Raw genomic sequence first — 24,581 nt, 5'->3', positions numbered from 1 at the left:
CTGGGACATTCTGTAGCATTTGTTCACCCCCTTGCCTTTTGATCTTGCCACAGACTGAATGGATATTCATTTCCTCAATCAGAAATGTTCTCAGAATATTTTAGTTGTGTCACCCATAAATAATAGTATGAGCCATGGGTCTGACTCAGATCTGTAGTTCTTTAATGAATGGCAAAAGAACATTCCGTAAGGGGCAGAGGGGCAGAGGTCTCCTTGTGCACAGGAGTGATGTGCTTTCCTTAGAAAAAAAACAACTGACTAGGTCTAGCAAATTGTTATATGCCGTGTTTGGATAAGTGCAGGTCAGTCCTGGGTTTACCTGGTTTCGGGCAATCAAAGTTTTGGTCTATGTAGACTATTCTCTTTGCTTCTAAGATTTGCAAAATGCATATGTGTATATGTGTGTTTTAAGATTCCTCTCTTTTATGTTATATGTGGTTAATATGGTCTGTTAGCAAACTGGTTGGGAAAACAAGGTTTTCACCCCATTCTGGACTTTTAATAATTGCGGAACTTTAGACTTATCATAGAGATCCTTTGGCTACTTATTCTTTGGTTTGGAAAAGGAGGAAGTTCATACCTAAATATTTACCTTCTTGGAAAACTGTTGTTAGTAGGAGGGGTGTCGCTGTTTGACACGAGGACAGTTCAATTATTGTAAGATGGTGAAATTGTAGAACAGATCGATAGCTTTGATTACATAAAGAATGTAGAAAAGCTCCCCAAAAAGGAAACGGGGTGAGCACTTAAGGAGCACCTGAGATGTGCCAGATGGAGTCAGCCATAGAGCACGAGGAAGGTGAATACCCATAGGTCTTTCTAGAAAAGGATGAAACTTGTGAGCCGGAGTAAGGTGACATCCGTGTTGGTTTCCCCAGGATTCTGGCAGAATTAAGAGGACCACCCTCTTTGACTCTCAAAAGTGTCTTGTTTAGGCAGTGAAATCGGTGGTGACCCTAATTATTAGTCTGTGCTCCACCTCCCTCATATTTTCTCCCAGGTGTAAAATGAGGCGAAGGTGACGTGATTTGCTTGAAGTCACACAGGAAGCGAGTTGTTGCCGAAGCCGGACGAGCCCCGTACCCTCCTGAATCTAGTGTTCTTTCTGGTAACAAGTTTTAATCATCTTACTAAGCCTCCATTCAGTAGGCTGCTCGCCCCTCCCTTGCCATTTGGCCCTCTTGTACATCTGGGAAGGGAACTCCAGGAAGCCAGTTGCTATGAAATGTGAAAAACTACTAAAACGTGGATTGTTTTCTTCGGTTCCCGGACTCCTAAAAGGAAAAATATTTGTGGAAACCCAGCTGGTCAATTTAGGGCATGACATTGTTTGAAATATTCTGTAGTAAAATCCTGAGTAGATGGTGCAGGAGGACTCCTCTGAGGTGACATTTGAACCGAACCCTGAGTGACAAGGAGTCAACCCATGGGAAAATCCGGGGCCAGAATGTTCCAGGCGAAGGCAACAGCAGGTGCAAAACTTCGAGGGAAACAAGTCTGATGTTGTCAAACATGGCCTGAACATGGTGAAAATGGCTAGATCAGAATAAAGCAGGGAGAGAGTGGGTGGTCCGGAGGCCAGCAGAGCCCAGAGCCTTTCAGAGCAGAGCCCTTCCTGTGCGGTGTGTGGGCCGTCAGTCCTCGCACCATCTCCGCCTGGGCGTGAGGGAAGTAGTTAAGAACTTAGAGCATTTGACATGTCTGCAGCATCAAAGCATGTGATTAACAGTAACTCACTTTAGTTGTGTTTCTAAGAATACTTGGTCAAACAATGGATGGGGTGGGGTGGGGTGAGGACTCGTTCTTCACCACCAATATTTTGAGACGCATCATCTAGAGCTTTGTAAGCTGTAGCAGGGAGCTCCCAGGAAGACTGGAGTGAGGGCCGAGGTTTCAGCAGGGAGAGCCAACAGGACCCTGTTGCAGGAGTCAGGGGGCGTCCCGGGTATGGCCTGGGCCGTGGCCTGAGAAAGGAGATAGAAACATGACATTTGGGAGATCAGAGATGACATGACGGACTTGTGGGTTGCATGAGTTGGGGTGGCCTTGCGTGAAGGAAGAGGACTGGATGGTGCTTTGGATTTTAGACTTGAGCAGCTAACACCGTACGTTAAGCTGCTCCTTCACGGTCTTCCATCTGGCGTCTCCCTCCGCTGCCCGGTGAGGCTGCTCCATCGAAAGATGAGCACTGGCTTCCTGGTTACCCCACCCGCAGGCTTCCTTTCTTTACCTTTCATCGCATTTCATTTTGTTGACCGTTCAGCTCTCTCACCCTAAGCCCCTTTTTGACATTTTCTTAACCTGTTATCTGTGCACCCTTAGCTTTCCTTCCATTTCTTCTTTCTTTTAAAAAAATTATTTATTTATTTGAGAGAGAGAGAGAGTGCGCGCACACAAGCAGGGGGAGCTTTCTTTCTATTTCTAACCATTCCTCTTCGCTTTCCCATCAGAAATGCAGCTTGCCTGAATCAGTCAACTACCCAGTGCTTTCCCTAAATGCACATTTCTGTAAGTGGAACCACTGGCACCATTTCGAGTTTATCCAGTCTGGAGACTTGGTATCATTTGTGATGCTCCTAGTATGAACAAATCCATCACCCGCCAAATCATTCTGTACAAAAAGTCCATTGCATCTCTCCTTGTTTCCATTCTATTACCTCCTTCCAAGGACAACCCATGTATCACTTACCTTTTTTTTTTTTTTTAAGATTAATTTATTTGTATGAGAGAGAGCGAGCAAAAGTGAGCATGTGAGCAGGGGCAGGGGCAGAAGGAGAGGAAGAGAGATTATCTCCAGCAGACTCCCTGATGAGCATGGAGCCCGGCACGGGGCTCAATCCCACAACCATGAGATTGTGACCTGAGCTGAAATCAAGAGTCGGACGCTTAACCGTCTGAGCCATCCAGGTGCCCCTGTAGCACTTATCTTGAGCCACGCTGTAATGTCCTCCTAATCATTCCCCTTCTCTCCAGTTAGTTTTGCCTGGTTTTATGACTAATCCCTACACTCAGCTGTGTCTTTTTCTCACTTTGTACATAGCAGGTTCCCAATACGTATTCCTGGAATTGACCCACAATTTATGTGAGCTCTCCTGCCTCTAAGGCAAGGTAGAATAGTGGCCACGTGGAGGGAAATTCTGCTTCCCTGTCGCTCTCAGTCTGTTCACTGTCCCTTTTGTGCTCCTGGAGCAAGTTTTCTCTAAATTCCACTTGTTTTTCCACATTTGCTAGTAAGGCTGTGGTTAACATTTCTGTCAGATGTACATCTAAGCCACGTATACGGTGTTCTCTCTGTTTGCCCGTGAAAGCTCTTAAGTCACGTTGTTCACAAGACAGCAGTCTGGGAAAAATACAAAAGCGTATCCTTTGTAAAGGGACAAAAGATGAATGTTTTACCACTGTCATTCTTATCCCTCTGGGCCTTTCTAGAGGAGTGTGGGAGCTGGAGAGCCCCCTTTGTCTGCCTTCATGAAGATGGAGCAGGGACAGCTGCGGTTGGCACAGGCGAGGGGTGGCAGCAAGTGGCGTCCCCAGCTTGCTGGGTTTACGGTGGAATTTGCGTGGCATGTGGGCCCAGCGTGTGTGGTGGTGAGACATCCGAACACGTTCAGGGATGAACGCACATATTCTTTACCCTTTACATTTAGCTATAGGCTGTAATCACCTCAAACCATAATCAAAATTGAGATCGTTCACAAAATTTCTCTCTCACTGGAAGAGCTAGAAGCCTCACAGATGTGGTTGGTCCTGTCAGCCATCCACACAACCAAATGCTGGGCCTCCTGATAAAGGGGCATTGTTTGCAGGGAGACTTTTGTGGCTTTCCTGCTTCTGTTAATGATTTAATTAACAACAGGAAGTAAATGGGATGGAATAAACTTGTAAATACCGTGTCTGACATACTCTTATCCTTCAGCCTCTAGGAAAAATCCACGAGAGATGATAATTTATATGGAAAATGATGTGTTTATTTTGGGCCATAGTGTTTCCCCCTTGTTGCATCTGGAATGCACATCCACACATGATCCCTTACATGGTACAATGTCCGTCAGAGTACTTGGCCTTTTGCGACGCTCATCTCCAACCCCGATGAGACAGGAGGGCGGCCGATGATGTGGGTCTTTTATCATCCGGGAAACCGGGAATGGACCCACTTCGGTTATTCCAGGGTTCCAGGCCAGACTCTATCTCGTCAGCTATCGGATATGACACACGAGAAATAGTTGCTTCAATTATATAACACGTCACAAAATCTAAATTTTAGAACTCTTGTAGGGGGCCTCAGGAATTATTTTGCTTTGGTTCCATTTTTTGAATTCGGTTACCTGAGTGTGTCCAGCCTTGTTCGATTTTGTGGCACAGCATCATGAGGACCTTTTTCACCCTGTGGGTTTTCTTTCACGGAGCCGTTCATTGAACCCGGCTGGTTGAACTGAATGTGTGAGGGAACAAAAATCACTGTCCCCACAATCCCACCCTTCACAGAGGCTCGAAGGACTTTTGCCCAAAGACCGTGGGTACAGGAGTTTTGAAAGGAACTGTAGCTAGATCTGTAGACAGTGGAAAGGAACACAGAAGGTACTTGGCCGGCTGCCACCGGAAGAGAGCTACAAGGGAGGTTAAGATGCCATCTGGGGCGCCTGGGTGGCTAAGTCAGTTCAGCGTCTGCCTGGGGCTCAGGTTGTGATCCCAGGGTCCTGGGATCGAGTCCTGCGTCAGGCTCCCTGCTCAGGGGTGAGTCTGCATTTCCCTCTCTCTTTGTCCCTCTCCCTCTATGATTGCTTGCTCTCTCTCTCTCTCAAATAAATAAAAAAATCTTTAAAAAAAAAAAAAGAGGGGCGCCTGGGTGGCACAGCAGTTGAGTGTCTGCCTTCGGCTCAGGGCGTGGTCCCGGCGTTGTGGGATCGAGCCCCACATCAGGCTCCTCTGCTGAGAGCCTGCTTCTTCCTCTCCCACTCCCCCTGCTTGTGTTCCCTCTCTCGCTGGCTGTCTCTATCTCTGTCGAATAAATAAATAAAATCTTTAAAAAAAAAAAAAAAAGAGCCGCCGTCTCCTGGCTCCTGCTGAAAGCTCAGGAAGACCCCTTCGACAGTGAAGCCCTCCATGGATGCTTCCCATGCCCTTCGGTATCCAGTCCATCGGCGGCCCTGCGTCTCCGTTTCAAAGCCCACTCTCCGCTCTCTCAGTATGCATCTGTCTTTTCTAGCAGATGCCTGGTATTCAGTGAGAAGTCCAGCTTTGTGCCTTTGACCTTTTTGCAATTAAGTTGAAGCCTCTGGTGCTTAATTGCATGAGAGGCAGGCCCTGGTGCGCCCACGGCTGACTCCGGAGGAGGGAACTGGGGGTGCATAATTTTAGGCCGTGCGTGGAGGACATGGACCTAGGAGAGGATTCGTGTGCAGATGCTTATGTCAGATGTCTCTTCTCACTCAGTCTTTTCTCTCTCCCTGGGTGCCCGGTGTTTTAAGCAGAACGTTCCACCGCTAGCAGCCCATTGCACGCTGTGCTGAATTTTCTATGTGTTTCTTCTCTTTCTGCTCCTTCGTGCTGGAGGCTGCAGAAAGCAAGAGACCCTGCTTTATTCACTTTGCAACTCCGTCCTCCCACAGGGCTCGTGCCGAGGCAGGAGGTGCTCAGTGGACGGTGGTCCACGGAGGCGGTGGCTGGCCGTCTCAGCGGGGGCATGCCGCAGGTCCACGCCAGTGCAGTGTTCCTTGTTCTCTCACTTTATTGGGGTAAAGGGAAAAATCTTTGAACTGGGGGTGGGGCGGATTGTGAATTCACATCGATTGTTTCCTGCTGTCCCTGGAGAAACTAGCTGTCTTCGAGCGAGCCCCGGACTTGATAGCTCAGTTTAATGATATGCCTATGCCCCGGTTTTTCTTGTTCTCAGAATTCCCTCTTCTGTTGAGGGAGTCTCCTCCCTGCTTCAGGGCTGCAGTGCTTTCTGCTTTAGTGGGAAGGAGCTCCTTGGCAGGGCTCTTGGAGGCCCCGGGGGGAAGTTGTGCAGTTTTGACGGCATGTGGGGGGTGGGGGGCGGGAGACCCGCTCAATTGAAGCCATTTCAAGAAGCGGCGCCTTTCAGTGAGGGCAACAAGGAGTGTCTTGTTCGGTCCTCTCGAGGCTCTGTGACGGCCCGCCGTGTCTAAGGGATGCCATTAGCCTCCAGGCAGCTTGCCACACGAGTGAAAGGTTTCATCTGGACTGCTGGAAACTGGCTGCAGGGTCAGGCCGTCCCTGAAATGGGCCACCGGATGCCAGAGGCGGGCCGTGCCAGGGAGGCGACGCGAAGGGCCGCAGGCAGGAGTCAGGGCCACGCGGAGACGTGCCCAGAGGCGAAGAGGAGTCCGATGGGTTTGGGTGTGGCGCACAGGGACGCACGCGGGTCATCTTAGATTTCTCTTGGTGAACGGTTCTTCCATCTGTCAAATGTTAGTTTTCAGTTGCCTTTGTACTTTGGAAATTCCAGTTGAGCCCGAGTAAAAAAATAGATCTTATCTGACCTTGAAGAGATGATATCAAAGATGTCAGTGTTTGCTTAGGGTCATTTTAAAGAAGGTTGTGCTTTATAAAGTACTCGTTCCTTATAAAACCACTCTACAGCCCTTTGTGTCCTATAGTAGAGTCCTTAAAAGCGAGCAGAACCATCAGCGTCTACGTAAATTGTGCACGTTTCTTACTGCTTGACACACCAGCGTGACTGGGGCCCAGCCTCAGTTTCTTAACGAAGCCTGTCTTGCAGCACCCTTCCTGACTTCCCTCATTATTTTGTGAGCACCTGCTAGGGAACGCTGCCCGTTAGGCCCCAGACTACCTGGCTTAACGCTGACTCCCATCACTTGCCTGTCACTAGCTTAACACTCCAAACTTCAGCTTTGTCCTCTGAACAATACAATGGAAATAATGTTACTTTTTAATTTCCAAGATTGTTGTAAAGATTAAATTCGATGGGGCTCACAAAATGCAAAAAAGTACCATAGCTGGCACATAAGCACTCCATAACTGTTTAGAACAAGACCCAGTTCCTGCCCTCTTGCAGTTTATGGCCTAGTAGTCCTCCCGAGTCAGGACATGGGGGGCAGTGTGTGCTGGGTGACGGTGATTCCTTAGGTTGAGAGAAGTGTGCAGGCCTCCGTTGTGTGCCAGGCAGTTTCCTGGAGTTCTCGCAGTGAACTGAAGAGACAAGTGCCTGCCTTCGTGAGGCTTACAGCTGGCCCGCAGTGTGATAGGGCTGTGCGGGGGAGTGCACGGAGTGGGGCCATCAGCCTGGCTGGGGATGGAGGTGTGGGCTCCTGCGTCCGAGGAGGGCACCCCGAGGAGGTGAGGCTGGTGTGTTCAGAACTGAGTGGACGTGCTGAACAGTGGATACACTATAGGATTCTGTTATCATAAAGCGTAAGACAGGGAAAACTGGTCTGTGGTGGAGGTTCCCTTCGTGGGCGGCTCCTGAGGGGGAGGGGCAGAAGGCGTGGGGTTACCTATGAAACCACTCGCAGATCTGTGTACACTCAGATTAGCGCAGTGTTTTATGTATGTTCTTCGTTGCTGATGAGGGAGTGCAATGGGTAGAAACAGGCCAGGTCCTACTTGAGAGCGAGAAGAGCAGGCAGGGAAGGGTGTGGAGCAGGTGGCATGCCCCAGTCCGGCCAGCAGTCTGCTTTCCCGGATGGAAGGATACCTGAGGGCAGTGAAGATACGGCAACAGCGAGAAGCTTCTGTGGGTACAGGCTGTTAACAGGAGAAAAAAATTTTTTTTCAAGCGCTGGGCATAAAGGCGTCCCTTCCTAAGAAGGCTGAGCGCAGTCAAACTCACCTTGGTTTGGATCGCTGGCCTCAGGACCTCCGTGCTGCCTTCTCATCCTTCAGTGGGCTTTGGGGGGATGACCTGAAATAATGGATGTCAAGTGCTTGTATCTGCCATATACAGTATGGCGTATGGGCTTATTTTATTTTATTTTATTTTAAGATTTTATGTATGGATTTGAGATTGAGAGCACAAGCGAGGGGAGGGCAGAGGAAGAGGGCGGAGCAGACTCCCCGCAGAGCAGGGAGCCCGACATGGGACTCCATCCTGGGACCCTGGGATCATGACCTGAGCTGCAGGCACCCTGTAGTGTGGGTTTAATCAGTGCTCCTTGGGAGATATTAAAGTGTGTGTGTGTGTGTGTGTGTGTGTGTGCACGTGTGCGCACCTTATTTAATTAATTACAATCCTGATACTTGACTTTCCAAATCAAAACCTGTGAATAACTGTATTATGGAATAATGCTTATCTGAGACTTCTGATCCTTTAGTTAAATAATTATTTTGTTTCATAGAATTATAGCTTAATATTATTTAAAAAGTCTCAGTTGTGTCTTTCCTTAAAAATTTTTTGGCTGTGTTCATTAAGTCCTTTAAGCATTTGGGAACAGTCTAAGAAAGTTCGAAGACTTTCTGTTTATTTCAGTAGGCCTCCTGTTTGGCAATCTCAGCTGTAAGAGGAATTAAACAACTTTAAATATGTGTACATTCATCTTTTCTGAAATGGTTTGAGTGTAGGTGGAGGAAGAGAAAATGCAGAGAGACTGATGTACTCGAATTTTTTAAAATGTAATTTGCTTTTTTGAAATGTTAAATCAGATCGGTATACTAAATATCTTTATGTGATTATGTGTTGGTGTAATCAGCTCTTTATTAAATGTTAAACTGTCCTGTGAGAAATTCCATTTAATCAATAATTGGCCAAATTCATTCAGAATCTTTTTAACAGTAGTGACTAGCATTCAGCCTAGATCCCACAGATTATCGTTTTTAAATAACTCATACCCGCCCTGTTCTAAAGGCCAGCCCCATAACTCTCCAGGGAATCTCTCCCGTTTCCTGGGAACGGCTTTTCATTACTTGTCCATGCACCTTGAATCTCTCAGTTGGATCTGCCCTCTGTGTTTAGGAGCGAACGGGCCCGCTGGATAACCGCCCTGGGACACAGCAGCGGGAAGCAGCCTCTGGACCGAACCTGTAAGTACCTGGAGGGCTGCTGGCTGTGGAACGTGGAGGGGCTGTGCCCCCTACTGGACGCCGGATTGTTAATGGTTAACCTCCACAATCCCTGCTCCGTGTGTTTCTTGTCCAAACGTTCTGGTCCCCCTGCATCGTAGAACCCTGTGATCCCTGCTTTGGAAGCCAGGGGCTCTGGATTCAAATTCAAGGTGCAAAGCACCTTGTCGTGTAAATGTGGCAAAGCATTGCAAAGCCTTCCTGAGCCTGTTTAATCATCTGCAAGTCAGCTGCATCGTTCTATGCAATACGGGGGTATTGTCGGGATTAAGTTAAACAGCCTTGGTTGAAAGCCCTGCTTGTCCTGTAAAGCCCTGAGATTTTCAGCTGTGTGTTAGTGGGCAAGAGTCGCATGTTTAAGCCTTCTCCATGCGGACAGTCTGAATCCAAGCTGAAATGTATTTTTTAACCTTAAAGAAAATTACTTTACCATTCGCTGTGAGCTTATTTATTAAAGTAATAACATTAAGAAAATGTATTTCGTTCTTCTAGGGCAGTAGGAACGGATGCAGTAAAGGACGGTGTCCTGTGTTTATTAGCACCTTCACTTGGATGTTAGGCTTCTCTGGGTATTTCTAGCTGGAAGGTCAAATCGAAGGAACCAGGGCAGCAAAATTGGTTATCTTGGAGCACTCAAAAATCATAGCTTGGAGCTTGGAGCCAAAGCGAAAGTGATTGGTTTGAAAGTTGCCTAGAATCCAGTTTTATATTATTAAAAAAAAACATATTAGGAACTCAAGGCAGTCACCACCAAGTCACTGAAGTTATAATCGTTTTGTTATGATTCAGCATTTGGGGGAACTCTAAAATGTTGTCTGACTTGTGGTTGAAGCTCCGTTTATTTCTGAACGTCTTTGGCAGCTTTCCTGTGCCGGCGGGCTGGGGAGGCCCCCTGGCTGGAAGCCGGAGAATGGGTGTAATGCAGATGTTGTTGTCAGTTACGTGGCCTGGGCACATTACCTGTCTGGCCTCAGTTTCCCCAATGCACAATGGCGTTGTCTGCCCTATTGTGTGACGTGACTAATGGCTCCTTGTCATGGCTATTTTTGAGGGGATTTGTGCGTCACAGAAGGCCTCTCTTGATCCTGAGCTTCTAAAGTTCTAAAGCTCTTAGGCAAATAAGACAGTTCCTGGAACAGAATTTCTGCTTGATAGACGCTGAACTTGTTTCTGTCAATGCCGGCTTTGAATCGCACAGAAAGACCGACTAAATGTACAGTATTGATTTGTAGCTGTTCTGGTTTTCCTCTGCTACTGGAAGCTCAGTGTGTCTCCCCTTCCCCCCGCAGCACTGACCCAGGTGGAAATCATTAGATCGTTCACTGCCAAGCAGCCAGACGAACTCTCCTTACAGGTGGCGGATGTGGTTCTCATCTATCAGCGGGTCAGCGATGGTGAGTGGGGGTTCTTAGGGGCACGCCCGATGCAGCTTTCGGGGTGCCATAGAATGGAGGAGTCTCATTTTGTTTTCAATGTTCACGTTCCATATCCTTTTGATTTTCTCATATGCACTTGCCTTCCCTCTATCAACACTATTGCTTTTAATGTTTTTGATTAGAAATGCAGTCACATGGTATGTTATTCAAAAGCAACCTTGAAAAGTTTCCCTTCCTTCCTAGTCCCCCAGTGACTTTGTGCTCATCTCCGGAGGTTCTTCCTTCCTCGCTTAAAAAAAAAAAAAAAATCCGTTTCCTGCTGTCCCTATCTATGCACAGCACCCCCTTCCCCATCCTGGCCCAACTCCCAGGCTCTTTTGAGCCTCCTCCCCTCAGGGCCCCCGACGGTGTCCCACCACTGGTATGTCATTCATCCCCTCTTAAGGCCCTTCCCTCTGTTCCCCGCTCTCCTTGCCTTCCATCATCCGTCACGCACAAGCTGGGGCAGGATGCTGCCTCTGAAATCCACTCGCATCCTCCCCGGAGCCAGGTAGGGTCCCGGTTTCCTCCACACCCTCGTGGCTTCATGAGGACTCTGCTGTCATCCGCAGGCTGGTATGAGGGGGAACGACTGCGAGATGGAGAGAGGGGCTGGTTTCCTATGGAATGTGCCAAGGAGATAACCTGTCAGGCTACCATTGACAAGAACGTGGAGAGAATGAGACGCTTGCTAGGCCTGGAAACCAACGTGTAGCCTCCCCCACGGCCTTCCACGACGGCGAGATTCACACTACATCCCGGCTGGCTGGTTGGTTCTGGGCCGGCTTTGTTGTTCGTTTTAACACAGCCCGTTTCGTTTCGTTAGAAGAATGCGAACGCTTGCCTTCACGCTTGCCAGGTGGTTCTGCTCTCTCGGGAGAACAGCCACCGGATAGAGGGAGTCCTCAAGGCTCAGTGTGGGCACGCTGTGCACTTGCAGCCGTGTTGAGGCCCGTAGATGGCGGAGAGGCCAGGCATGGACCCAGTGGCCGAAGCTGCGGCCGGGCTCACCCTTCTCTGGCATGAAAAATGGATGTTGGAGGCTGTACCCTGGTTTTCTCTTTCCTGTTTCGCCAAGAATGTTACTGCCCCTCTTTTTAACATCTCCTCTGTGTGGTTCTCCTGGTCTTAGCAAGAGTCTGTGTGTTTAAGGAATGCCGGTTTTGTAAATATTTTTTCTGCCTCCTATATTTTAGATCTGATTCTGATGCTATGAGCATTTCACAAGGAGCTGGTAGAGCTCAAAAGGTGAGCTGTTGAGTTTTTCTAAACCTCTTCCCAGGAAAGGGAAATTGACACTTGATTTTTTGCCGCCTCTTTCCTCATTAGTAGGAGACGCAGCTTACTTTTAGAGATTTTCGTTTTTAAACCTGTCTTACCCAATACTGGTCTCTGGTAAGTAGAGCCTAATAAAACCCTACTCAGGCTACTCAAATAAGGTAGAATTTAGATGGTTCACATAAGTGCAAAAATCCTCAATGTAGGAGAGGGTCCTACTTTTTTTTAATGTTTCCAAACGAGCTGGTAAACCGACATGAGGCTGCTTTGCCTTTAGTCATTCTGCCTTTTATAATTTCTTTAATAAAGATTTTCGACTGCTCCTGCTCCCTTTCTAAACAGGAAATTGGCTGAGACACAATCTCAAGGTAAAATTCGGCCTTACCAAGGTATCGAGATGCCAGCGTGGTACCTAACTGAAACGTAACATTTTGGTCTTAACGGGAATCCATTTTGTACGCACTAAAGGCCTTGCTGGGTGGATTTGGAGGATCTCTTAACTGCGGGTGTCTGCAGAACTTCATTTTTTCCACTGGTGCAAGGAGAGAGGATTTTAAGAGTTCATTTCATAGAGAGGGAATGAGGGTTTGGAAGATGAGTTGGGTGGAGTGATTTTTCCCGGCAGCTAGGTTCCTCTGTAGTCCATCTTCTACAGAGGGATAAAATCTGGCAAAGCGTACGTTATTCAAGGACTCAGATCTGTGTGTGACATGTCCCACCTACTGCCTGCCAACCAGGTACCCAAATCCTGAGTGAAGTGAGCAAAGCAGAAGCCCAGCACAGACCTTTTAGAGGAGAGGTTAAGAAATTGTAATCTAATCTCATGCAACGTTTGCATTTAGGAAAGAAAGTAAACGTGTTGCTTGCAAAGGGATCATTTTGTGTTATTTTTGCTAATATCCATTTGAAGCTAAAAAGCATGAGTCCTGTGAATTAATTTATAAGTAGAGATGTTAAACAGTCTTGGAAATACATGCATTTTATAAATCAAAGCCTTGTATAGCAAGCAGGCCGGTACTGTTACTGGGTTGTGTCGTTATACAGCAGGTGTGTAACATAATCCATTTCATTTCTACCGTGAACTGTCATTTTTATAGGACAGTACCGCTTTCCAACCTAGTTCAGTTTCTACGAATAGCTTCTCAGAACTGTACAATGACCATTCAGTGACCTGTGGAGAAGAAAAATACTCATTTTTGTCCCAACGAATGGATACTGCTTGTATACTTTTGGTGAAGTGAATTTATAAAGATTTTGTATATACTTGTTCTTTTGTATTCGTGTGATTTAATTCACTAAAGCATGTATTCATTTAAGTATGTAATTTGCTGAATTTTTGGTCAACTCAGAAGGGATCTACAGGTAACATTAAAGGGTACTGATATTTCCTTGTGGGTACATGTTGGCATCAGCTGCCCTAGGAGGCTGGAGCATTTTTAAGAGCTGGGCGCTGATGTTTCTTATAGTTCCCACAAAACTGCACGACAGAATAGCTGATCTTAAATCAGTGGTGGTTCCCTGCTAGCTCTTACCCGTTTTGGCTACCTAGTAGGCGAACCTTCGTGCTTGTGAAGTTTCACCACCTGGTGAATGCTGGTGGAAGGCAAAGACTGACTCCTGTATTTTCTTTTACTGCATAACAAATTACCACAAACTTAATGGCTTCAACCAACATCCGTTTATTATCTCACGGTGCCGTAGTGAGAAGGCCAGTCCGGCCCAGTGGGTTTCTCTGCTTAGAGTCTCAGTCTCATAAGGCTGACACCTCGGTGTCAGCTGGCTGCTTGCTCAGCCAGAGCTTGATATCTTTTTTCATGCTCACACCTGTTATTGGCAGAATTCAGTTCCTCATGGCTGTGGGACCAAGGTCCCTGCTTCCTTGCTGGCTGCCAGGGCTGTGGGGTGCTCACGGCTCCTTGAACCTGTTCCTCTTCCTCCACATGGGTTCCTCCATCTTCAAGGCACCAGTGAATCCTTCTCACACTTGGAATCTGACTCCATCTTCTGCTACCAGCTGGAGAAAACTGTGCTTTTAAGGAACTCATGAAATTACATTAGGCCTACAGGATGATCACCTTTATGACTGACTCAAAACCAACCTACTTGTGACCTTCATGAGAGCCACAGGTCCCTTTACTATGCGATAGAACATAATCACAGGCCTAACACTGGGCCAGGTGGGGGTGTGATAACGGGGATCATCTTAAAGTTCTGCCCTCAACACTACTGTAAACCTTAAAATGCTAGATACTTAGTTTCCCTGTATCTTGTATTTACTAAAATACAGCCATATGGTAGGAAACACCAATCAAAGCCTTCTTTGTTGGATTTTTACTGAAGTTGGTGATGGAAGAGGAAGGAGAATGGACTAGCAAGATACAGTGCCCCCTTTGCCGCTGCATTTTCCCTGGGCAAAGCTACTTGAGGGGACGTGGGTGCTCAACAAGGCAGGGCAGAGTTTCGTGCCTACGGTCATCACCCTTGTGGACTGAATCCCCAAAGGGCTTATTTTGGAGTGAGAATATGAGCTTGGAGGACCTCAAGCTTTGCTCTTTGGGCTTCTAGCACACTAAGGACCGGACAAAAGGAAGTTAGGCCTTACTGTGAAGGATTACCTTAGTTATTTCCAATAACAATTCTCAAAAGGTTCGTCAAATTAGCAAAAGCACTTTGAGATACAGCACCAATGATACAGAAAAAATGGATACTTACAGGCTCTAGATATTGAAATCATTAGCTACATCAAACAATCATAATTACCATTTTTAGAGATAAAGCCAAACTTTAAAATGCAATACAGTACTAACAACTGTAAGAAGCAACAGAGGGGGAAAAAAAAAACCAACACTAGAAATCATGGAACTAAATTGAACAGATTAGTTGGTGAATTGGAAGAGAGGCTGAAAGAAAAACCCACAAGGAAGCATGTAGAACAGAGATAGGGAGACTGCAAAGATTCAGTTGGAGTCCCAGAGGAGAGCGGAGAGAGGGAGCATTGGCAAGGGGAACTTTGTAACCTGCTCTTACTGGTCACAGGATGCAGGCTGTCCCCGGGGAGGGGAAACGGCCTTGGGTAAAGTGGCTCTCTTCAGCTGAGGACAATTCCTGCAGAGGGCTGACAGGTGAAGGCTGTTATGTGACAGCACTCGTAGCAGCTAAGAGAATTCATCCTTCAGTTTTTGAGAGAGGGTCTGGGCAGAACATCACAATATGCAATACATGGAGCTATGTCACTTTTCCGACAAAATAGTCTTTAAGATAAAGGGTACAACTAGGGATAGAGAGAGCCTAATGATGGAAGGTTTATTGAACCAGGAAGATAATAACAATTCCATATATATATTTCCTGCCAACAATATGGTCTCAACATATATAAAACAAAATTTGGGAGAAGTAGAAGAAATAAATCTAAAATCATAGCATATGACGCTTTTACCCTCATTTGCTACATAAGAGTGTAGGAGATAAAAATCAATGAAAGTATGGGAGATACGGACAACAATTTAACTTAATAGGCATAAACAGGACACTACAACAATTTAAACATATACACTCTTTTCAAGAACACATAGAATATTAAAACATTTGACCATTTCCTGGGTCATAAAGCAAGTTTCAACAAATTTTAAAGGGCTGAAATTAAACAGTTCTATGACTACATTTAGGTTAGAAATCAGTAACAAAAATAAAACTTGGAAACTTAGACCTAAATGTAAAATACAAAACTATAAAACTCCTAGAAGGTAACACAAAATCTAGGTGACCTTGGGTTTGGCAATGACTTTTTTTGACAACACCAAAAGCATGATATATGAAAAAGAAAATGATAAATTGAACTTTGTTAAAATAAAAAATATCTGCGCTGTGAAAGACGGAAGAATGAAAAGATAATCCACAGAGCAAGAGGAAATCTTGCAAAACTAAGTATCTGATAAAGGGCTAGCATCCAAAATATACAAATAATTCTTAATTCTCGACAATTAGAAAACAACTCAATTAGGGGCACCTGACTGGCTCAGTGGGTGGAGCATGAGATTCTGGGTTTTTGGGCTTGTGGGTTCGAGTCCCAGGTTGGGTGTGGAGAGTACCTAAAATAAAATCTTTAAAAAACAAAACTCAATTAAAAAATGGGTTCTTTGTAAAGATAAATACAACTGATACACCTTTTAGCAAGACTAAATAAAAAGAGAATACCAGTGTCAAGAATGAAAGAGGAGCTATCATTAGATTCCTTAGACATTAAAAGGATCAGGGGATATTTAAACAACTTGAGACTCCTAAATTCAACAACTTAGATAAAATGGGCCAATTCATGGAAAACCACAAACTATCAAAGCTCTAAATAGTCCCATAACTATTAAATAGATTGAGTTTGTCTAAAAACTTCTGAAAAAGAAATGTCCAGGTGCAAATGGTTTCACAGGAGAGTTCTTCCAAATATTTAAGGATTGACACAAATTCTATACAACCTCTTCCAGAAACTTGAAAAGGAATACTTCCCAACTCATTTTGAGGCCAGAATTACCCCACAAAAAGGAAACTACAGATTAATATCCCTGAGTAATCATTACAGAAATAAATACAAATTAAAAACTACAATGATCTAGGACTCCACACCCAATGAAGGCTGGTACTAAACAAAACAACAGCAAATAACTAAAAATAAGGAGTCCTGGCAAGGATTTGAAACATTCGGAACCCCTCCTATATTGCTGGAAGGAATGTAAAATAGCAATCCCACTCTGGAAATCAGTTTGGCAGTTTCTTATAAAGTCAAACACACTTACCCACATGATACAATGATCTTAATCATAGGTATCTTCCCCAAAGAAATGAAAACCTTTATTGACACACAGCCTCATATACACACGTTCACAGCAGCTTTATTTATAATAAAAAAAAACTGAAAATAACTCAAAGGTCCATCAATTAGTTAATGAATAAACAAACTGTGGTATAACCATACAAGGCAACACAACAATAAAAAAGCAACTAACTACAGATACATGCAACGACATGAATATCTCAGAAGCATTATGTTAAGTAGAAGAAACAAGACAAAAGACTAAATATGATTTTCCATTTATTGGAAATTCTAGAAAAGGCAAAACTAGTGACAAAAACCAGATCTATGGCTGCCAATAGGCAGAAGTACAAGCAGGGGATTGGCTGCAAAGGGGTACAAGGGAAACTTAGGTGATGGGAATGTTCTAGATCAAGACTGGTGGTAGCAATTACATGACTTTATACACTTGACAAAATTCACTGAATTATATACTTAAATTGGCAAGTTTTATTATATATAAAATAATATCTTAAAGCTTTAAAAAAAGAATGATAATACATCATGGAAATATAACAAAATGTAACAGTGGTAACATGCTTTTCTTTAACTCCCAAATATTCACAATGAGGGTATATTGTTTTAAAATCAGAATAAAAAAGTCATTTAAAAACAATCAGCATATTATATGATTATACCACATGATCTTGACAATTTAAATATACACAACTCAGCTAAAAGAGTGGAAGGAAATTTACGATTTACGTTTGGGTGAGGGGGTACTAAAATAAATTCCTTCTAAAGCTTTTCAATAATCTCTACCTTTCAGGGTGGACTTCATTTTAAAACTACAGTAAGAACAGAAAATTACTTGTTGTAATAGGTATAAATGTATCTAGAGCTTTTGCCCAAGTTAATGAATTAGGAAGCACTACATGTACTTACTTTTCAAAGAAACTTTTTAAAAGATTATTCAGTGGTTTCTTTGTTTTTCTCCCTCTTAGTTTGTTTCAGGGTTTTTGTTTTGTTTTTTTTAAGAGTTATTCTAGGTATCACTAAGAATGGTGAGGCAAATAGATTTTTCTTTTTAATGTCTTATTTCTTAAAACTGCTAAATATAACAAATAGTTCTTAGACCTGGAATAAATTTTCCGCTCAGTAATACATTATTTTGTAAACAAAAGAAACAACACAAAAAGCACCTTCAATCAAGATTTCCATCCTGATGGGCTGTACAGAAGACGGAAATTGGGGGTGACAGTGACTGCTTCAATCTCTTTCAATAGCTCATCTATTTAAACAATTCTTCAGGAACATTTTCCTCATTCTTATGAAGATTAAATATTGGTTTGGGAACATGGAACCAATTAACTAATAATCCCCCCTCTTTAAATGCTTCTTCCAAGACCAGTTTGGCCCACTGTGAATTTAAACTGGAGAGTAAAGGCAAGAAAACACATACACAAACATAAACACGCTTACAGAGCAAAGAGAACCTAATGGTCACCTTGAGTTAAGGGACAAAACCACAATATTGTGAGATGACTCAATACAAGAATTCAATAAGAGATCACTTTTGGGAGACTAGCCAAGAGAATGGAGTTAGGACACAGTACATTCAAAACCTTTAGAAGGCCAGGATAGGCTGACATACGTTCCCAGAAATGGGAGCAGTACCTGAACCAGTGGTGTTACACAGATCAGCACAGCGTTATCAGTACATGAGTCAGCTTGTACTTCCTTTGGTTTCTCCGCATTTACTGGAAGGCACAAGAAAATGTGTAAGGATGCAGCAGGATGTTCTTCCTNATACTCTTCCTTTGGTTTCTCCGCATTTACTGGAAGGCACAAGAAAATGTGTAAGGATGCAGCAGGATGTTCTTCCTACATTTCTTTCTGCAGAATGTTCAGGACTACTACTTTTATACCTTTTGTCAGACATGTGGGTCAAACTGTTAGATCACAAAAGAAATGGTAGAAACAGGCCTCAACAAACACTCACTGATGCAGACTATGTGTTTCAGTTAATACGCTTTCTGCCAAGTTAAACAAAATACACTACCCAAAAGTGGCTAACTCAATAAAAGAGAGTTTATTTTATCAAAATAAGTCCATGTGCAAGACAGGTCTAGAATTGGATAATTAAGCAGCTCCCTAGCATTATCACAGACTCCGTTGATTTACATCTTTCCACTGAGCCAACGTCATTATCCTCTGCAATCCGAAAATGGCTACAGCAGTGCCAGATTCAGACAAGACAATGTCCAAAGGAAAAAACTTCCTCCTCTAAGTCTACTAGTGAAGAAAATCTTTCTCAGATGTCCCCTTGTAGATCTCTCATCAGTTGCAATGGACAACACAGGTTCACATACTGATGCCTCATCAGTTACTTGTAAGGAGAGTAAGACCATACACGATTGGCTCAGAACAATCCGATTCATCCTTGGGGAAGAGAGTCCAACATCCCTGGGGACCAAGCCACACAGAGGGGGAACACGTGAAAAATCAAGCAAATGGGGAGGGACAAATGGCTGTTGGGATAGCAACCAACGGTATTTATCAGTCCGATAAGGTGGTAAACACTAGCCTATCACTCAGTAGCCCTAAAATCACACTAGCTTCCACTGTCTGAGAGGGTAAAACAGGACTCAGAGCATAGGAATGAGTGTAACATAATGGACTGTTATAAAAAAAAATTCAGCAACAAATAAAAACTAGGATTTAGTGAGTACATTCTATGTGCCAGACATTAGTCTATGCACTTTACATGTATCAACAAATTTAATTCTCACAATGTTACCTGTATTTTACAGATAAATAAAAAACAGAGAAGCCAAGTACCTTGCTAAAGGGAGCAGGTAAGTCACAGCTGAAGTTTGAACTTAGGTGGTCAAGTCTGGATTCACTTTCTCAAGTGCTACATTATGCTAATGTAAAAGGGGTACAAATATATTCTAAAAACATTTTTAAAAAAATCTAATAAGCCAAAGGACAGAGATGTAGAAACCAAGCCAAAAAGTTAGCTGAGATTTATACACTGTACATTTTATTAAATACTGGGCTTTATTACAACAAATTAATTTACTTCAGAGACAAGTTTCATTTAAAAATGTGGTTGTGTTCAAATTCTTGACACTTTTTGCCTAATCATTCTCTTTTTACTCGTTTCCATACTCAGTCACTATGAGCAGAAAGATTAACTTCTCATAACAGAACAAAGGAATTTCTCAAGTGGTACAACACTCAATATATATAAGAACAGTCCTCCCAAAGTGTGGACATGACCACGACAGAATATATGATCAGAGAACATATTGCTTTTTATGACATATTTATAATAGCTACAGATAACATTGTTAAATCATGCACATTACGTCTTTACTACCTACTAAAGGTTTCTACCTTACATATGGAAATAGTCATGTCCCATGGTTTGGCATCTAGCCAAAAATTAAACTATGACGGAAAATGGCTGTCAAATTTTCAGACCACCACAGGAAAGTTGTCAGCTGTGATATCCATCCAGGGATCGTGGCGGAAAGTTCCTGGGACTTGCTTTTTCCTGTGTTTTGATCAAGTCTATGATAGCTGACAGTACAGCACAGTCTCTGGATTTAGTGTCCTTCCAATCTACAGGATGGGGACTTTCGATCTTCTCTTGCAGAAGGATATCTAGCTCCTTTCTTAATTCCTAAGGTTGGAAAAATCACATATGTTCAACAAAGGAAGATATACTATTAAGCAATGTAATACAGTAAAGTGACTTTAGCTATTACAAAAAAATTTCGTTAAGGTATTGTACAAAAGACTGAAATATTTAGTGAGCAACTAACTAAAGTGTGGTTGTGAGTATCCAACTAAGTAAAGTTAAAAACTTCAAACTTCAATCACACTCAGAATGGCTGATCTACAAATACCTCAAAAAACAATCTGGAAAAACTATGCAGAAATTTCTCAACACTGTTTGCTCTGTTGAAATAGAGCTAGAAATGTTTAATATAACATACAAACACTTGGTACAAAACCACAAGACCACATGCTAACTTGCATGCAGATTCAAAGATAACCACGTAAAGTCAGTCACCTTAACAAGATGAGCAATTCTTGCTGGAGACTGAAAGACAATCCACTCATCTACAGCAATGGTTTCCTGATCGTTATCCTTCTGGATGGAAATATCACCTCCAAAGAATAAGAGACAGTATGGAGAAACTTCTGTGCAGTCATATAAGTATATCTATAATGAGAATTAAAGCAAATTAATACATTCACAAGTCTGAAAGGATTATTGCCACATTAATTCACTATCACCGGTATTGATCTATTAAATGCTTTCCTCCTAAATTAGGTATTATTCTGCTAATGTTAATATGGAGACTAATTTTGAAGATATACCATTTTATTTTATTTTTTAAAAAGATTTTATTTATTTATTTATCTGAGAGAGACAGAGACACAGAGAGAACAGAAGCAGGGGTAGCAGCAGAGGGAGAGAGCAAAGCAGGCTCTCCACTGAGCAGAAAGCCCAATCCGGAACTCAATCCCAGGACTGTGGGATCATGACCTAAGCCAAAGGCAGCTGCTTAGCAGAACTGAGCCACCCAGACACCCCAAAGACATACCATTTTAAACTGGCCAGTCTTCATTAATTCAAAGAACACAGGAGTTTGTATGTTTTTGTTTCAAACAATAGCACTATTCTTTAAACAAAATATTTTCTGAGTGACAAAACGAAAGCACTAATGTATCTGAAATTATTTTTATCTATACATAAGCAGAATCTCACTCAGTGTTCTGACCAGTACTTATAAGGTATAGTGACATGTCCACAAAATTCTCGGTACGGTGTAAACTCCTGTATACCCTAAAATGCCAGTAATTCTTGAAAGCAGGCTCTGAAGGAAAGCTATGCAAATCAAATAACTGTTCCAACTAACTAAAATTCAAAGATCCATCATGACAGACATGCTGCACATTAAAAGTATAGATTTGCTTAAAGAACTTATAATTCATGTCAGAAAAAAAAAAGTATTTCAGAACAAATTTTATTTTTGTGAAAAGTACACAACAGTAAAATACAGCAAGACTGATGTTCAAATTCATAATTATTTTAAATATTCACTTACACTACTTGTTCTCATCTTCAGATGATAGATAAGCCAGTTGTAGTGAAATTCTGTTTGCTCCACATTAACAGATTTAGGATGAATAGCAACCAGTCCATCAGTTTTTGTGTAAACTTTCACCCTTTAAAAAAGTTAAAATGCAGTTAAAATCTGGGAGATTCCAAAGCAATCCCAGAATCTAAAAAAAAAAAAAAAAAAAAAAAAAAAAAACCAGAANCCAGATGAGGCCAGTTTATTTTTGTAATACCATTTTACAAATCTGTATTTGAGAACAAAACAATTTACCTCAATTTGTAGGAGTCTTTAAAATAGTTCAGCAGGGAGATGTCTGATAGTTTATCTTTAAATAGTCAATGGTAATTACCTGTATTAAATGACAGCATAAAAGCTGGTAATCCATTTCTTCCTATTTGTTTTTAAGAGCATCCTTTCTGTAGTTCTAGAAATTCATAAATGCTTCTAACCAAAATCATGAATCGTGGTGATGAATCATTATTCAGAGTAAAATCAGAAATTATTTTTCCTCACTACAGTCTATTTAACCAACGCCACCCTACAGAGCAGTGCGGCTTGGCAAACTCTTTCTGTATAGGACCACAGAGAAAATATTTTAGGCTTTGTGGGTGCTATGAGTTCTGTCACAGCTACTCAACTCTGCTGACGCAGCAGGAAAGGAGACATGGACATCATGTAAATGAATAAGTATGGCTGTGTTCCAATAAAAATTTACACAAACAAGACTTTGGCCAAGCTAGCATGCTAAAATTTGCTGAACCCTGGTCTAGACCAAAATATAGCACCGATACAAACAGAACTACATTTTTTCCATAAATTCTTCCTAGGATGGCAGAGAGATATATAATATGTATTTCACAGTCTCTCTGTTAAGCTACCTGTAAAGTCAGGAATAGATAGGAAAAGAAATCTGACAAAGTACTGATATCAAAAAAGTACCTGGATCACTTAAAATGAGGATAATCCAGCCACAATGATTAAAATTCACGTAACCCATAATTTCGTATGTTCAACAGGGTTTCTCAACTTCTGCATTTTTGACATACTAGACTGAGTCATCTTTGTTGTGGGTGCTGTCCTGGATATTGAAGGTTTAACAGCAGCTCTGGCCTCTATCTACTAGATGCTAGTACTACTGCCCCAGCTGTAACTACCACCAATGTCTCCAGACACAGCCAAATAAAATGTCCCTTGGCAGGTGAAGCCATCACAACTGAGAAACTCTGCCCTAAAACAACGTCTGCACTTAGTCTACCTCAGATCTAGTACTTTGTCACATTTACAATCATAGGGTATCCAAATTTTTTCATTTAATGTCAGAATTATTTTGTTACTACACAGTAACTGTTTTACAAGCCTATGCGTTTATATGCCATTATAATATATTATCAAATAATCTGCCCACTGCTACTGGACATCTATGTTCTTTACAATACACTTTTTTTTTTTTAAGATTATTTATTTATTTGACAGACAGGACAGCGAGAGAGGGAACACAAGCAAGGGGAGTATGAGAGGGAGAGGGGGGGCTTCCCGCCGAGCAGGGAGCCCGATGCGGGGTGGAATTACTTCCTTAAGACGCGGTGCTCAAATTAATATATTCACTTATGAATCCACTGAGCCACTATTTTAAAGCCTTGGCAATTGATTCTAATCCAGTGTGCCTTTTAAGAGGGTGGTACCAATTCACATACTGCTAGTCATTTGAGACTTAGTTTCTCTGTTCCCTCACTAGAATGAACTCACTTGGTAGGCAAAAAACGTGCCTTGTGGTCTGCAATTACTGAGGCTCGTTATTTGTGTGTGTGTGTGCGTATAAATGTGTGTGTGTGTATACATACACACATACATATATACACACACATATAAATATTTAAAAGTCATACCTTAGTTTTCAAAACAGAGAAGTCACCACAATTTCTTTTTTCTTTTTTTTAAAGATTTTATTTATTTACTTGACAGAGAGGGAGGCAGCAAGAGGGAAAACAAGCAGGGAGAGTGGGAGAGGGAGAAGCAGGCTTCCCGCTGAGCAGAGAGCCTGATGCAGGGCTCGGTCCCAGGACCCTGGGATCATGACCTGAGCCGAAGGCAGACGCTTAACGGCTGAGCCACCCAGGCACCCCCACCATAATTTTCATCAAAGAGATAAAATATAAAATTATACGTCTTAGAGGAAAAGAAATCCTAAAAATATCTTAAGTAATGTCCATCCACCATTGTTTTATAGTTGGCTTACTTTCCTAATATTTACCCTAGTATTATGTTTTATTAACACTCTTTGTGAATAATAGCTGATACCAGGTATGTGCTGTGAAGGAAAGTGATGTCCGTGCAAATAGTTTGCCTTAAGTGATCAAAAAGTAAAGAAGAATATGGTCCAAATGTAAATAAGAACAAGTTTACAATATAAGCTCTGCTGCATTAAGAGGATTTCAAAAGCTTAAGGAGAGAATTAAGTAGTTTATAATAATCTTCAATGCTTACATTTTTCTTTTTTTACCCAAATTTAGTCGGATTTTAGCAACTTTGGGATATAAACCAGCACAGATGACAGCTTTAATTATTTTCTCATTATCTATTGAGGGTAGGAAGATAGAGAAAAAAAAAGTAAAATACAGATATAACAAACAATGTCAGCAAGCCAATTTTTACACTGTACATTTCTGCTTTACCTGAATTTATATTAGATTTTGGATCTTTAGGATTTCTACTGCTTACAAATCCAGCTCCAAGAAGATGCTCAGCAAACTGTCCTTTCATGTTATGCAGCATCTAGGGAGCAATGGTAACAAACAGAACTAGAATACCGTTCACAGAGATCTATAGGGCTATAAAGCATATACCTGCCAACAGCTGTAAGTTTTCCTGGCTTTAGTTTTGTAAGTGTTTTCACTGGCAAAAATATGTTTTTAGAGCAGAGGTTGC

At 42.6% G+C, this 24,581-nt stretch overlaps 2 protein-coding genes across 4 annotated transcripts in view; one reads left to right on the top strand and one right to left on the bottom strand.

Annotated features, from left to right (window-relative positions):
- Positions 1-14,562, top strand: part of ARHGEF26 (Rho guanine nucleotide exchange factor 26) — a 118,696-nt gene extending 104,134 nt beyond the window's left edge. For both annotated transcript variants that reach the window (XM_019805375.2, XM_002924706.4), the window contains 3 exons: positions 8,933-9,000; positions 10,329-10,433; positions 11,027-14,562. In XM_019805375.2, coding sequence (XP_019660934.2) covers positions 8,933-9,000; positions 10,329-10,433; positions 11,027-11,169 — 316 coding nt within the window. In that variant the 3' untranslated portion in view covers positions 11,170-14,562. The remainder of the gene's footprint in view (positions 1-8,932; positions 9,001-10,328; positions 10,434-11,026) is intronic.
- Positions 14,563-19,539: 4,977 nt separating this feature from the next.
- Positions 19,540-24,581, bottom strand: part of DHX36 (DEAH-box helicase 36) — a 48,611-nt gene continuing 43,569 nt past the window's right edge. For both annotated transcript variants that reach the window (XM_002924704.4, XM_034664212.1), the window contains 5 exons: positions 24,329-24,428; positions 24,141-24,231; positions 21,642-21,762; positions 20,600-20,752; positions 19,540-20,206 (listed from right to left, as the gene is read on the bottom strand). In XM_002924704.4, the coding sequence (XP_002924750.1) occupies positions 20,021-20,206; positions 20,600-20,752; positions 21,642-21,762; positions 24,141-24,231; positions 24,329-24,428 (651 nt within the window). In that variant the 3' untranslated portion in view covers positions 19,540-20,020. The remainder of the gene's footprint in view (positions 20,207-20,599; positions 20,753-21,641; positions 21,763-24,140; positions 24,232-24,328; positions 24,429-24,581) is intronic.

This window comes from Ailuropoda melanoleuca, chromosome 1 (genome assembly GCF_002007445.2).
Source record: "Ailuropoda melanoleuca isolate Jingjing chromosome 1, ASM200744v2, whole genome shotgun sequence".
Taxonomy (NCBI): domain Eukaryota; kingdom Metazoa; phylum Chordata; class Mammalia; order Carnivora; family Ursidae; genus Ailuropoda; species Ailuropoda melanoleuca.
The sequence above is the reverse complement of the archived record's forward strand: the minus strand, read 5'-3'. Positions and strand labels throughout refer to the sequence as shown.